Source organism: Myxocyprinus asiaticus, chromosome 17 (assembly GCF_019703515.2).
Source record: "Myxocyprinus asiaticus isolate MX2 ecotype Aquarium Trade chromosome 17, UBuf_Myxa_2, whole genome shotgun sequence".
Taxonomy (NCBI): domain Eukaryota; kingdom Metazoa; phylum Chordata; class Actinopteri; order Cypriniformes; family Catostomidae; genus Myxocyprinus; species Myxocyprinus asiaticus.
The window spans coordinates 43,190,001-43,203,364 of record NC_059360.1 but is presented as its reverse complement, the minus strand read 5'-3'; the positions used below and the strand labels follow the sequence as shown (position 1 = coordinate 43,203,364).

General features: G+C 37.9%; 1 protein-coding gene across 2 annotated transcripts in view; it reads left to right on the top strand.

Moving 5' to 3' along the window:
• LOC127455487 (mitogen-activated protein kinase-binding protein 1-like) overlaps positions 1-13,364 on the top strand; it is a 70,761-nt gene that overhangs the window by 22,942 nt on the left and 34,455 nt on the right. For both annotated transcript variants that reach the window (XM_051723430.1, XM_051723429.1), the window contains exons 3-4: positions 5,344-5,406; positions 6,066-6,123. In XM_051723430.1, the coding sequence (XP_051579390.1) occupies positions 5,344-5,406; positions 6,066-6,123 (121 nt within the window). The remainder of the gene's footprint in view (positions 1-5,343; positions 5,407-6,065; positions 6,124-13,364) is intronic.

The following is a 13,364-nucleotide window of genomic DNA, read 5'->3' as shown; positions in this document are numbered from 1 at the left end:
ATTTACATGACCTTAAACATAAAGTGTAAACACATGGTGTAAGATTGTGCATGTAAACTTTTCAGGTTTACATTAAGCTCATAAACTGGCAAATCCACACAGTACACTGTAAATTTAAGTTAAGCTCAAGGCTCAAATTGTACTGTGAGGAATCTACTGTAAATAATGTTGTTCGAACAGTAACATGAATCTCCTTGTTGGCTCTGTGCAGTCAATCTGTAGTCACACGCGAGTAGATCTCTGAGAGTCTAGGCATCCTGCCCTCATTTCTCCTCCAGCTAGGCTCGCCGCACAGAAACAGCATTTGTATCCTTGCACAATCCCACAATGATCCTCCCAAATCAGAGATTCCATTACTGTACTGAGAGAACGGACTCCCGTGAGGAAATCTGGAGGAAATAGAGGCAGTGTTGAAATGTGTGTCAGAGAGAATAATACATTTTCATGACTACAAGAAGCACTGAGTAACTCAAAAACTGTTTAACAAAGTAGGAAGAGTTGTAGGTAGCATTGGCTCGATGTTAAGCAAGTTCACAACATTCAAACATATATCACTCAAAATGAAAGTATTAATTAAAAATAGTTCAGTTTGATTAATTTAATTAATTATTTTCCTCAATATTTTTTTGTGTTATGTATTTTTATGCTTACTAGAGTATCACATCTTTAGCTTAGCAACATGCTAAGGTCAAAGTCTCCTGCAGTCAGTTGCTAGCTCTACTTTGTGTGACACTCATGCCACACAGAGTGTCAGGGGGGTGAGAGACAGGACCCAAAAGCAGAGGTAACAGTTCAATAGGATTTATTAACAACACAAAGTTCCTTTTCAAAACAACCAAACAACCGGACCCATGCGCACACACACAAAGGTGGTACACAAAACACAGAGGCAGCCCGTTACTGTCATGGTCCCGTCAGGCAGAACCCCAAGCTGACAAGGTGACCGGACCGTGACACAGAGTTGCTGCCTATGTAGAACATTCAAAATCAGTCACTTATGAGGTCACACTATGGTTTTAATTTTGTCCTAGAATGCAGCTGCATATGTAAGTAGCAGGGCAGCTTACTAGGTTTTTGGAACAGAGCTTATGTATGTTGTTTTTTTTTTTTGTTTGTTTTTTGCCTCAATTAAGCATATATAGCAGATAGTAAGAGAAAATTATTGGTGCAAGAGGGCAGCAATGAGATTGGGATATGTCACAGGCCAGACTCGAACCTACATCACCCAAGTGAGCACCATTGCCCAACATAAGAGCACGTGTGCTACCGTTGTCCCACAGCTTTGTCTAAACTGTGTGTGTGGTAAAGGGATAACTGTTTCATAAATAAAAATTGGCTGATTTTTATTTTTTATTTTAGGGTTTAGGTATATTTTTTAAAGAGTTTCAGTATGAGCAAATGGCCATATACAGGTTTTTATTCATTCCAACTAAAACAATGATGTGTATGCTACACCATCTCAAAACATAAGCAATGAATTATTTTTAGATTTTCCCTTCTGATTTCTGTCACAACGGTACTGTGACTTTTATGCTTTTGTGGTTTGTTTTTGAAAACGTGTCATGTCTGAATCGTGTCTCAGATTTTGTAGGGCAGAATTCAATGCCTTCGTATGTTACCTGGTGAAATGAGATGTTCTCTTGTGAATGTGTTAAATTATACATTTTGGAGCTGTGGTGTGCTGGCATTTTTCTTTTATAAATGGTTTTTCCCATTTTGGTTGAAAGCCTACACTGAGCTTTTTTTTTTTTGTTGTTATTGCATGTACGTGCCTTTGTTTACTGTTTTCTAAATGGGCAAGTTACCAATAGCAAGTTGCCAGATGTTCCACCACCAGGGTTGGGTGGGTTACTTTTGAAATGTATTCCACTACAGATTACAGAATAAATGCTGTAAAATGTAATTTGTAACGTATTCTGTTAGATTACTCAAGGTCAGTAACGTATTCTAAATACTTTGGATTACTTCTTCAGCACTGGTAGATATTTTCACTTGATTTGACTATAAAAACTCTGCCAGTACAGTTAGACAAAATACACATTAAAAATACATTCTCTGAAAAACCTAAATATCTAATGCAGTGTTGCTTCTAAAACAAGATAAATCAAATTGATCTTGTTTTAAGAATTTGTAGATATTTTTACAGGAAAACAATACAAAAATGTATTATCAAGAATATGATTTTTGCCCTAATATCAAAGGTCTTACTAGAGAATAAGAAATTATGATCTAATGTGAATTTTCTTGATAAAAAAATATGATCATGTCTGGTAACATGCATGTAAAATGGCTAGAAATAGTATTTTAGCTTAGCGTAAAGCTGACAATTTACACAAGGTTTATTTCTATTTCTTCTGCTCCAAACTTACAAAATGCACTTTGGATCACATCATTTATATGTATAAATGTTTTCCATCTGAAAGGTCTAAATATTAAATGAAACAAATGACAATTAAATGCAAAGTAATCTCTTCAGTAATCAAAATAAATTTTGAATGTAACTGTATTCTAATTACCAATGATTTAAATTGTAACTGTAGCGGAATACAGTTACTTATATTTTGTATTTTAAATACGTAATCCTGTTACATGTATTCCGTTACTCCCCAACCCTGCCTATACATGCGCAAGGCAAATCTGCACTGATTCACATCAGTTGATCTTTGTAAGTGGATGAGCTATAGACATTCTTACAACAGTCATGCATAGTCATTGATCCAAGCCCTGTCAATCCTATCAGGAGCTTGGCTTATATATTGTGCAGGAAATCCATTAATGGTATTACTTGCCAACAATGAAGCTCCTCTTCTTTCCTCGTTTCCCTGTCTCTGCCATCAGCTGGGGTTTGTGAAAGACCTGTCTTACTGATTAGTTTATGGAGACATGAGAAATGTGCTATTGAAACATGAGGTCATCTTTTCTGTCCCTCTCGTCTCCTTTCTCACTCACACTCGTAAAGCACGGAGCTGAATGACAGCAAGGCTTTTACTCAGTGGATTCCAAGCACTGCTCTTCCTGTGGTTTGGGGAGATGGATTGCTTGTGTGGCTTTGTCTCAAACATCTCTGGATGACCAGAAGAAAGAGACCACCAGACACCTAGTGCCTTGCTCACTCTGTGTGTGTGTGTTGTGTGCAACCTGACCTTTAGAGATGGCCCTTAGCCAATGAAAGAGGCCTTTACTCAAAAGATATGGTTTTGTCGAGCCAGATTTTGAACCACCCACTTAGATAGGAAGGGGCCTTCATGGAACCAGTTCACTTTGTTTACATAGCATTAAGAGATGCAACTTTAAAAGTGGTACAGTGGTAGAGTTTTTACACCATCAGCTCGAATGGTTCATGAGCATGGCGAGGAACGGTTCTAGTAATATTTTTGCGACATGGGACGTGTCTTTCTTGTACTTTAGCAGAGTAAAAACCAGGGGGAAAATATGTCTTAATAACTGGATTATTTGATCATCCTCCATAGTGCACTTGCTCCAATGTTTGCCTGTCATGTTGTCACCAACTGACGTATTTGTTACGTACATTCTGATCCTGATTTCGCTGCACCATGGTGGAAAAAGAATCCGTAACCATGCCAACTGTCCTGGATCAGCACGGTTTTGCAATGAGAACCATTTGGCCCGATAGTGGAAAAGCGGCTATTGTTGTCAGAGTTTCCATTCATCCCAAAGTAATATGATGTGATTGTTACGAACGTGAATTTGGTAAAAATGCAGAATTAACAGGTGTGCCACCATAGTCTCATTACAACTCGTCATAACTGATGACATGGCCACGAAATTATAAAGTATCATGCGACTTGGCTCATACGAAAAAGTACTACTTTTGTTTCCCATAGACACCAACCAATCAACATACAATACAAATCAAATCAATACAATACAGGCATCAAATTTTAGCTAGCCTCCTATCCAACACTTTATTTTAAGAAAGGAAACGTCAGTGAACAAATTTGGTTACTCATTCCATATTTATTTATTTATGCAATAAATAACTGATGTATGTCAATAACCTGTAATACTTTCCCTCCTCATGTTCCAAAACCTGATGATTTCTTTCTTCCATAGTACACAAAATTATTTTCCTATTAAAGTCATGGATTGGGTTTAGGGTTTGGGTAGGGCGTAAGACTTTATGGTTAGGTTTAGGTTTGGGGTCAAACTTAGGAAAAATGATAATACCATTGTTCATTGGTTAGTTTATTTTTCTCTATGGGACTAAAAGTCGTAAGTTTCTGTAGTAGCCAACTCATTCAATTTCTTCCAGGCAAATACAATTTGGTTTAAAAATGCATTGATTTTGTTACGTTTAAGCCTTTCATCCACACTAAAACGAAGACTTTCGAATTGCATACTTTGGAAAATAAAGAGGTTAAGAATCAAAAAAATGCAAATGCTAGTGAATTAGTATGGATATGTCTCAGATTAGTCTCTTGAATATCTTTCTAAGATTTGATGCCCATAAACTTCAATAATCAAAAACTCTGCACCTTGACTCCCGGAAGATCAATCAAACTGGACTTTGTAAAGCTATCGCCAATTTCTGTGTGCAAATGGACCTAACTTTGCAATTTCCTCATATCATCTTTTAGTTTTTTTTAGACATTTATTTTTGAAGCACATTTAAAATATAGCTAAAAAGTGCATTGACTTGCTTTACTCATTATCAGATAAAGGAAGTCCACTCATCTCCTTTGGGTGTTTTAGGAAATGCATTGCAGGATATTTTTGTTTTTCTATAAATGGTTAAAGCACTTTCTGTCTCTTTATCTGCATTTTACCTTTAGTAAGGCTTCAACATTTGATTTATTTATGGAGAAAAACTGTGTTGTGATCCATTTTCTGAGCCTACTACAGACTTGAAAAGGGCTAGCATAGATTTTGTTGTTGGAAGGGGTTTTAGCCCAAAAATGTTAAGGATTTTACTGCATTCATTGCCATATTTCCACTGTTTTGTTTGTCTCACTACCTTTCTTTTCTTTCTTCAGTACAGCAGGGTGTTTCCCCTACCTGATATTGTCTCAAACGATCTTTACATGAGCCCTGTGCTTCCATTTACAGGTTATAAAAGCCTTGTGTCTATTCTTGGTTCTTTAAAAAGGTTTGAGGTTGTTCCTGTATTTGGAAGATAAAAGACACAGAGGTCATGAATAGACTGCGTGTCATGTACTGCACCCTTACAACACAAAATCTATAAAAGCAAACAACCTATTTGCTCCGATAAGTTAACAGAGCAAGGAAATTAGGCATTTTTTTTAATTGCATTTTTACAACAATAAAAAAATCTTTTTATTTTTGGTTACAGTATTTGACCTCTTTCTCTTTGTCATTTGACAGGTGTGTGGTGGTGCTACTGAACCCTAAGAAAAACAAACAACATCATATTCTCAATAGCTCCAGGTAAGACTTTCATACTTGTATAAACAAGCAAAACATGAACAAATGTCACATCGTATGGCTCATTAGCTGCACTAGTGTACTGTGCATGAGTGTTTCTTTTTGCTTACTTGCCTTTAGATGATCTCTGTTATAATAAGTGTATTATAAACTTTTTCAGATATTGGCTTATAATTAATTTAAGGCTCTGGTACTGTGTAAATGAACTATTTTTACCTTCTTTAAAATCAAAGGAAACTTTCATATGTATTATATATGGATAGTCTACATAAAATACTTTTGTGAAGTTGACTTGTCCTGTAGTATGACATGCCATATCTAAAGCTATTATAAACAGCATTTGGCTAATTTTGGTAAAATTGTTATGCATGCAGCACTTATGACCTCATATTAATTGAAATTCAATCAATTACCCATATATGTATATGTATACTACAGTGTGTATATATATATATATATATATATATATATATATATATATATATATATATTTTATATGTATATGTATGTACCCCACTGATTGCATTGTGGGTCAATGGAAGCCATTCTTATAATTGTGATGAGCAATATGTAACCAGACGAACAGGAAATCTCTCAAGCTGGCAGAATGTGTACACTTCAACACAGGCTTAAATACTTCCGTCTACTCACTCCTTTCTCAGGAAAACCATCACTACGCTCGCCTTCTCTCCCGATGGCAAATATGTGGTCACGGGCGAGGTGAGTACTCACGTTTTCAACATCTCAAAACATGGTTAAGTCACAGCCACATAGTGCAGTCCAGACAAAGTCAGTAGCTCTAGAGTATGATCTCACACATAGATAAAGCTGAAGTAGCCAGAGTGTATGAAAATAAAGTTCTCTAACCTTCAGCCCTCTAAAGTGTACAGTACTTTGTAATCCCTGAAGGCAATGACTACCTATCAGTATAATTTGTCTATTATCACAGTGGAGTCAGGTACTGAAAAATATGGTTATTATTGCTTTCCTTCCTGCAATTTACTTCCTTTTGCACTAACATTTGGATTGGAAGGGATTCATTGCTTTTACTGCAATATACGAATCATACAAAAGCATGCAAGTTATGTCATTTGTCCAGTTTGAAAGAAAACACAGACACAAAGTGATACAAACTCCAGAATAAAACCAGACGATTGAAGAAAAATGCACATGAAATATAGTGAAGTATAAAAATAAGGCCACGTCCACACTAATACATTTTCATTTAAAAGCGTATTAACTTCGCTATGTTTACGTATCTCATCTACACTAGAATGGTGTTTTCATCCAACGAAAACAGAGACTTTCAAAAATGCTCTCCATTAAATGGATTAGTGTGGGTGTGGCCTAAGACTTACTTTGTTTGGTTTAAAGTCAAGTTGAAGTGTTTCCAAGTGAAACAGAATATTCAGTAGGAAATAATGGAGAGTGGGACTTGATTTTAACCATCAGGTTTGATTGGATCATGTGGTAGAATGAATTAATGTTATTGGTTAATATTATTTTCCCCTCTGTTGCGGCCTTTGTTTCATCAGCAGAAAAAGAAAAGTTGTTTCAGAGGGGGAGAAAGTTAATACATTTTGAAGAAAATGTGAGTGGTGATCACTGGTATTAATGCAAAACTAGCTAGGGCGTTCAGAGTGTTTTTTTTAGTGTTTTTCTATGTGGTTGCTAGGGCATTCTGGATGGTTGCTAGGGGGTTTCTTACTGGCCCAAGTAAAAAGAACCCACCCACAAGTTTTCATGATATTCTAGTTCCTAGATATAGCTCAGGTCCCTGTTTTTTGCCCATTTTATCGTCCCCCAGTCAGGTGCAAATCTAAGTCTGGTCACTTAGAAAATTAATAGCACAGCTCTCCTTAACAAGCCACAAACCATTAGGGATTTCAAATCCCTAACCCCCAGTATGAACAATAGAAGTACAGTAATAGTGCCTTAGCAAGCATCACTAAATATGAAGAAAAAAAAAGTTTGTTGTTTCTTGTGAATTGGGAAATTATGAACAATAATGTACATTTTGCTTTCAAGTTGTCTTTTAAATGCACAATTGGTATGAAACAATAGTGTGGTATATCCACTTACGACAGTATTCAGATCTGTGTGGACTTTGTTTGCAAGACTGAACACAAATACAGTTCCTGTGTTTGCTTCTCTAATCCACTGAATCATGTGGATGGCTGATTTGTGTGCGTGTGCACAAGTAGTCCTTTCCATTCGGGAGCAGTTTCTTACTCCAGCATGTGTTGTGAGTTTGTGCTTACTGGCTGCTGTGGCAACAGGCGGCATCGGGCTAGCCTGCACAAACTGTGTATTACTACTGAAATAAAAAGGTGAAGTGAAACTGAGAGCCAAGAAAGGGCAAGCAAGAGAGTAGGAAGGAGGATAGATTAATGAGAGATGTGCCTAGAGGAAGAGACAAGAACAGTCTGGAGTCTACATTTGTCTGCTTACTGTGGTTTGACCTCTGACCTCCACATTCTCACTATGAAACCCCTGTAGCTATGAATGCTAATCAGATGTTGGCAGCAAAGGCTTGTGTTAAAGGGATAGTTCACCCAAATATTAAAATTCTGTCATTATGTATTCACCATCATATTGTTCCAAACCCTTTTGACTTTCTTTCTTATGTGGAACACAAAAAGAGGGTGTTAGGCAGGATGTTTATACTGCTCTCTTTCCATACAATTAAATTAAATGGAGACCAGGGACAGCCATGTTCCATACAATATGGAAAAAAAATCAGCCTGGAAATTCTTCCATGAGTAACTGCTTTTGTGTTCCAATGAATAAAGAAAGCCATGTGGATTTCAAGTGACATGAGGGTGAATAAATAATGACAGAATTTTCTTTTTTGGGTAAACTATTCCTTTAAAGGGGTCATGGCGTGCCTTTTTAAATTATTTTAATATGTTCCTTGAGGTTCACTTATAATATTAGTTAAGTTTTTGCACATAAAACAGTCATATATTTGTAAAACATGATCATTTTTCACCCTTATTCTGACCCTCTATCAGAAATGGCCGATTTTGGTGCAGCTTCTCCTTTAAGACTTGACAGTAAATGGCCACTGTTATTATTGGCTCTCTGCTCGTGTTGTTGTGGAGGCGGTCAGATGCAAATGTCTACCACAATGTGACATCACAATGTGGAGGAAGTATAGAATGAGTCGTTTTGACAGCTTGGTTTCAACAAATGCTCTTTTTGCATGAGGGGGAAGTTTTGAGTTCTGAAACTTACAGTTTGTTTTTATAGTACTATGATCTCTTATATGTCAAAATACCAAGAAAAATTATATTCTTCATGTCATGACCCTTTTAAAGCAGTATGTTGTGTGCGATTCATCAGAATTCCTTTTTCTAAATCCTCTTGAGTCACTGTTTGGGGTGCCTGATCTGACTTGATTTGAGTTGCATAATATGGGATTGACCTGACATGTCTCGACTTCTCTGTTTACAAGTTGTTAAAGTGTTAGCACACATGTATGGAACAAATCAAATGGTGCACCTTGAAGGCATGTTTGCTGTACTAACATCAAAATCCAAGGTTCCCATTTTCATGTAAAACCTGGAAATGTCAGGGAATTTTAAAATGGTCATGGAAATTGTAGGTTCACGTGACGCCATGCGAGAGACAGACGTGTGAGACACGAGCTCTGCGAACTTTGCTAGTTTTTTAATTATTTTCATGTTATAATCTGGTGAGATTCGATACACCCAATTACATACTTGCTCTTTGAGGTAAATATGAAGTCAAAATCCTCAGACTCTGGAGACATTAAAAGACACTTACGTGTTCAAGCTGAGGCCTCTGACGGGACTGCGGACCGGAGACTCGATTTGGACGGCACGTCGGGAGAAGATATTCAGCGTCAGTTGTCCAACATGTCGGTGATGTTGACGAAGGTTCTTGCTGACTTGGAGGATCTCGCTGTAATACGTCGATCGATTACGGCGATGGAAACAAAATTCTCTGAGTTGTTTACAAGAGTGTCAGAAGTTGAAAAAGGAATCGATTATCTTGAGTCATCAGAAAGGGAATTAACTGCTAATCCGCTCGCGTCCAAAACAGATTTGGAAATAATTTCAGAAAAACTAGAATATTTCGAAAATATGAGCCGAGGGAATAACATACGAATTGTTGGAATCCCTGAGCATGAAGAGGGCGGAGATATGGTGAAATTCCTGGACGAGTTTTTCCCGAGTCTTCTGGACATAACAGGCCACAAGCTGGAAATCGAGCGAGCTCACAGAGTCCCAGCTCGCAGAACTGCTGAGGGAGATAGGCCTCGATGCATTCTGGCCAAATTTCTGAAATCATCCGATAAAGATCTCGTTTGCTCTGATGTTCCCAGCCAAACTGAGAATAGAAACGAAGAATGGTCGCAAAGTATTTACTTGTCCAAAACAGGCACTCTTCTTTATAAATACATTGGAGTAAGCCATTTGATGTTTCTTGTATTAGTGGACTGACTCGCGGTTTAGGAACTCTATTATCTGAGGAAGCTGGGTGCCATTTTTGTTTCTTTTTGCGTTGACTCCGCCTAGCAGCTGGAGTTTGTTTTATGGCATGACTCCAAGAAACTTTTGCATTGACGGAAGATTTTTTGTTACACTGAAGTTCCCAGCCAGATCGAGAATGGAGACTTTGGATGACCACAAAATATCTATATGCTCACATAAAGGACGTCTTTTATAAAGTTGACGGGCTGAGTTAGTTATGGTGTTTTTTTTGCGCGGCCTCCAAGTTAGTTTGACTCTTGATCATCCGAGGAACCGGGATGCCGGTTTTGTTTTTTGCGCTAGCTCTGCCTAACGGCTGGAGCTTGTTTTGTGGAATTACACTACTTCGGGACAGTTGTGGTTAAATATGTTTGTTCTTTGTGCTTATGCCTCCTGGTAGAATGATTACCTCATCTGCTGCACTCATAACAGCCAGTTCACTGAACAATTGTTTGTCTGTCCGAGGAAACTGAACGGCTTTATATCAGCTGGAATTTATTTTGTGGAGGAACACACTTTCGAGACAGTTCTGTGAATGAATCTACATGTTTTTTCTGTTATTCTGCCTATTGGCTGGGTTATGTTTTACAAAGTATTTTCTGTTATTGTAATTGTGCCTCACAAAATTTGTGCAGAAGCACCGGACTCGAGCAATCCAATGGCAAAGTTGTCGAGGGGGTTCTCGCATGCGTACATGGACTCTTTGAGTTTGGAGGGATTGTCGCCGGTTGGCGCTTTCGTGCGCGGGGTTAATGCGCACGTTTTTCTTTTTTCTGTTTGTTTTGTTCCGGGGGAAGTTCGGAGTTTGATTGTTGCATTAATGGGGAATGTGGTCTGTATAATTTTGTTTTTGACACACTCATTTTTTTTTTTTTTTATTATATCAATATGTCAAATGTTAATGTGAATGGGTTATCTCTCTCCACATTGAATGTGAATGGGTTGGGGCACCCCATAAAAAGAAAGAAGGTTATTTCTGTTCTTAAGCGCAAGAAATATGATATAGTGTTTCTTCAAGAAATGCATCTTTCACCGCAAGAAGCTGAAAAATTTGGGAAGATATGGGGTGGACATGTTTTCTTTAGTGCTGGCTCAAGTAAGAGCAGGGGAGTCATTATATTGATTAATAAACATCTACAATTCAAATGTCTCAAACAGATTAAAGATAAATTAGGAAGAGTCATTGTTGTGTTAGGAGAAATTCAGGGGCAAAGTTTAATTTTGGCTAATATTTACGCACCTAATGTTGATGATCAGGGCTTTTTTATAGATCTTGAAGGGATGTTGCAAGCTCCTGGCATCTCTCATGACATAATATTGGGAGGAGACTTTAATCTTTTGATGGACTCAGCCCTTGATCACAGTGAAGCAAAAGTGTGTAAACCCCCTAGAGCAACAGTGACGCTTCACAAGATCTGTACAAATCTTGGTCTTGTAGATATCTGGCGACTTTTGAACCCATCTGGTAGGGATTATACATTTTTTTTCATCAGTTAATAAGATTTACTCTAGAATAGATTTTTTTATATATATATCGAAGTCCCTCATTTCATCTGTTGTTGATTGCTCAATTGGAAATATCTTAGTCTCAGATCACACCCTGGTGAGTTTAGAGATATTGCCACATACAGAGAAAAGGAAATCATATAATTGGCTCTTTAATGTATCCCTTTTGCAAAATCCTGATTTTCAACAAATGTTAAAGACTGAAATCAATGTTTATATGGAGACCAACTGGTCCTCAGGATCCTCTGTGGGCGTGGCTTGGGAGGCACTTAAGGCAGTTCTTAGGGGTCGGATCATACAGTATGCCTCATTTATCAAAAAATTCAAAGCACGAGAACTTGTGGAGTTGGAAGGAAATTTTAAAAGTGCCGAGGCAGAGCTGAAGCGCCGTATGTCATCTGATGGCCTCAGAGAATTGACCCGATTGAAATACAGGTATAATACTATTCTGTCGCAGAAAGTGGAGTTTTGGTTGTTCAGGGCAAGACAGTCATACTTTGAGTCAGGGGACAAAGCAGGGAAGCTTTTGCATAGATATATAAAGCAGAGAGAGTCTTTTTCTACTATTCCCTCAGTGAAATCTGCTGGTGGTGAAATTTTGACCTCAACAATTGATATTAATAATGCTTTTAAAGAATTCTATCTTGATCTCTATAGTTCCACGTCTTCGTCTACTGATGAAGATATTAGAAACTTTGTGGAACCATTAGAACTCCCTAAACTGACGAATGAGCAAAAAAACTCTCTTGATTCTGAGATAACCCTGGAGGAACTTGACGAGGTAATCAAGTCCCTACCTACTGGTAAGGCCCCGGGGCCAGATGGTTTTGCCGCTGAATTTTTTAGATCTTATGCTACAGAACTGGTTCCACTTTTGTTAGAAGTTTATACTGAATCATTAAAGAATGGAAAGCTTCCACCAACCATGACACAAGCCCGGATCAGTCTGATTCTTAAAAAGGACAAAGATCCAAGCGAGTGTAAAAGTTACCTTCCAATTTCCCTGATCCAGCTAGATGTAAAAATTCTGGCTAAAATTTTGACTAACCGATTAAGTAAAGTTATGACATCTCTTATACATATAGATCAGGTGGGGTTTATTCGGAGCCGCAGCTCTTCTGATAACATCAGGCGTCTCATCAATATCATGTGGTCAGTGGCGAATGATCAGACTCCGGTCGCTGCCATCTCACTTGATGCTGAAAAGGCATTTGATATGGTAGAATGGGATTATCTTTTTAAGATTTTGGAAATGTATGGGTTCGGGAGTACATTTATTGGTTGGATCAAGTTACTTTATAGACCCTGTAGCAGCGGTACAAACAAATGGATTAATTTCAGATTATTTTACTCTGCATAGAGGCACCCGTCAGGGTTGCCCTCTTTCCCCATTATTGTTCTGTCTTGCCCTGGAACCATTAGCAGCCACGATAAGAAAAGATGATGATTTTCCAGGGGTGATGGCAGATGATATTTTATTATTCATCTCCGACCCCACTAGATCTATGCCTATGCCTTGAATTATTAATTCCTTTTCCAAGTTCTCAGGATACAAAGTCAATTGGTCTAAATCCGAAGCTTTGGCTTTGACAGCATATTGTCCAGTAACGGCCTTCCAGCCAGGCGCCTTCCAGTGGCCCAAACAGGGCATTAAGTATTTGGGCATTTTATTCCCAACAAATTTGTCTGATTTAGTCAGAGTTAATTTTGACCCTTTAATAAAATGGTTTTCGAGCGATGTAGACAGGTGGGCTTCAATACATTTATCGATGATTGGGAAGGATAATGTTATTAAAATGAACTGTATTCCAAAATTCAACTACTTGCTACAGTCTCTCCCGGTAGATGTCCCCCTCTCTTATTTCAAGCAATTTGATAGCATAGCGAAGTCTTTCATTTGGAGTGGTAAGCGCCTCAGACTACATTTCAATAAATTACATAGGCCGATTGACAAAG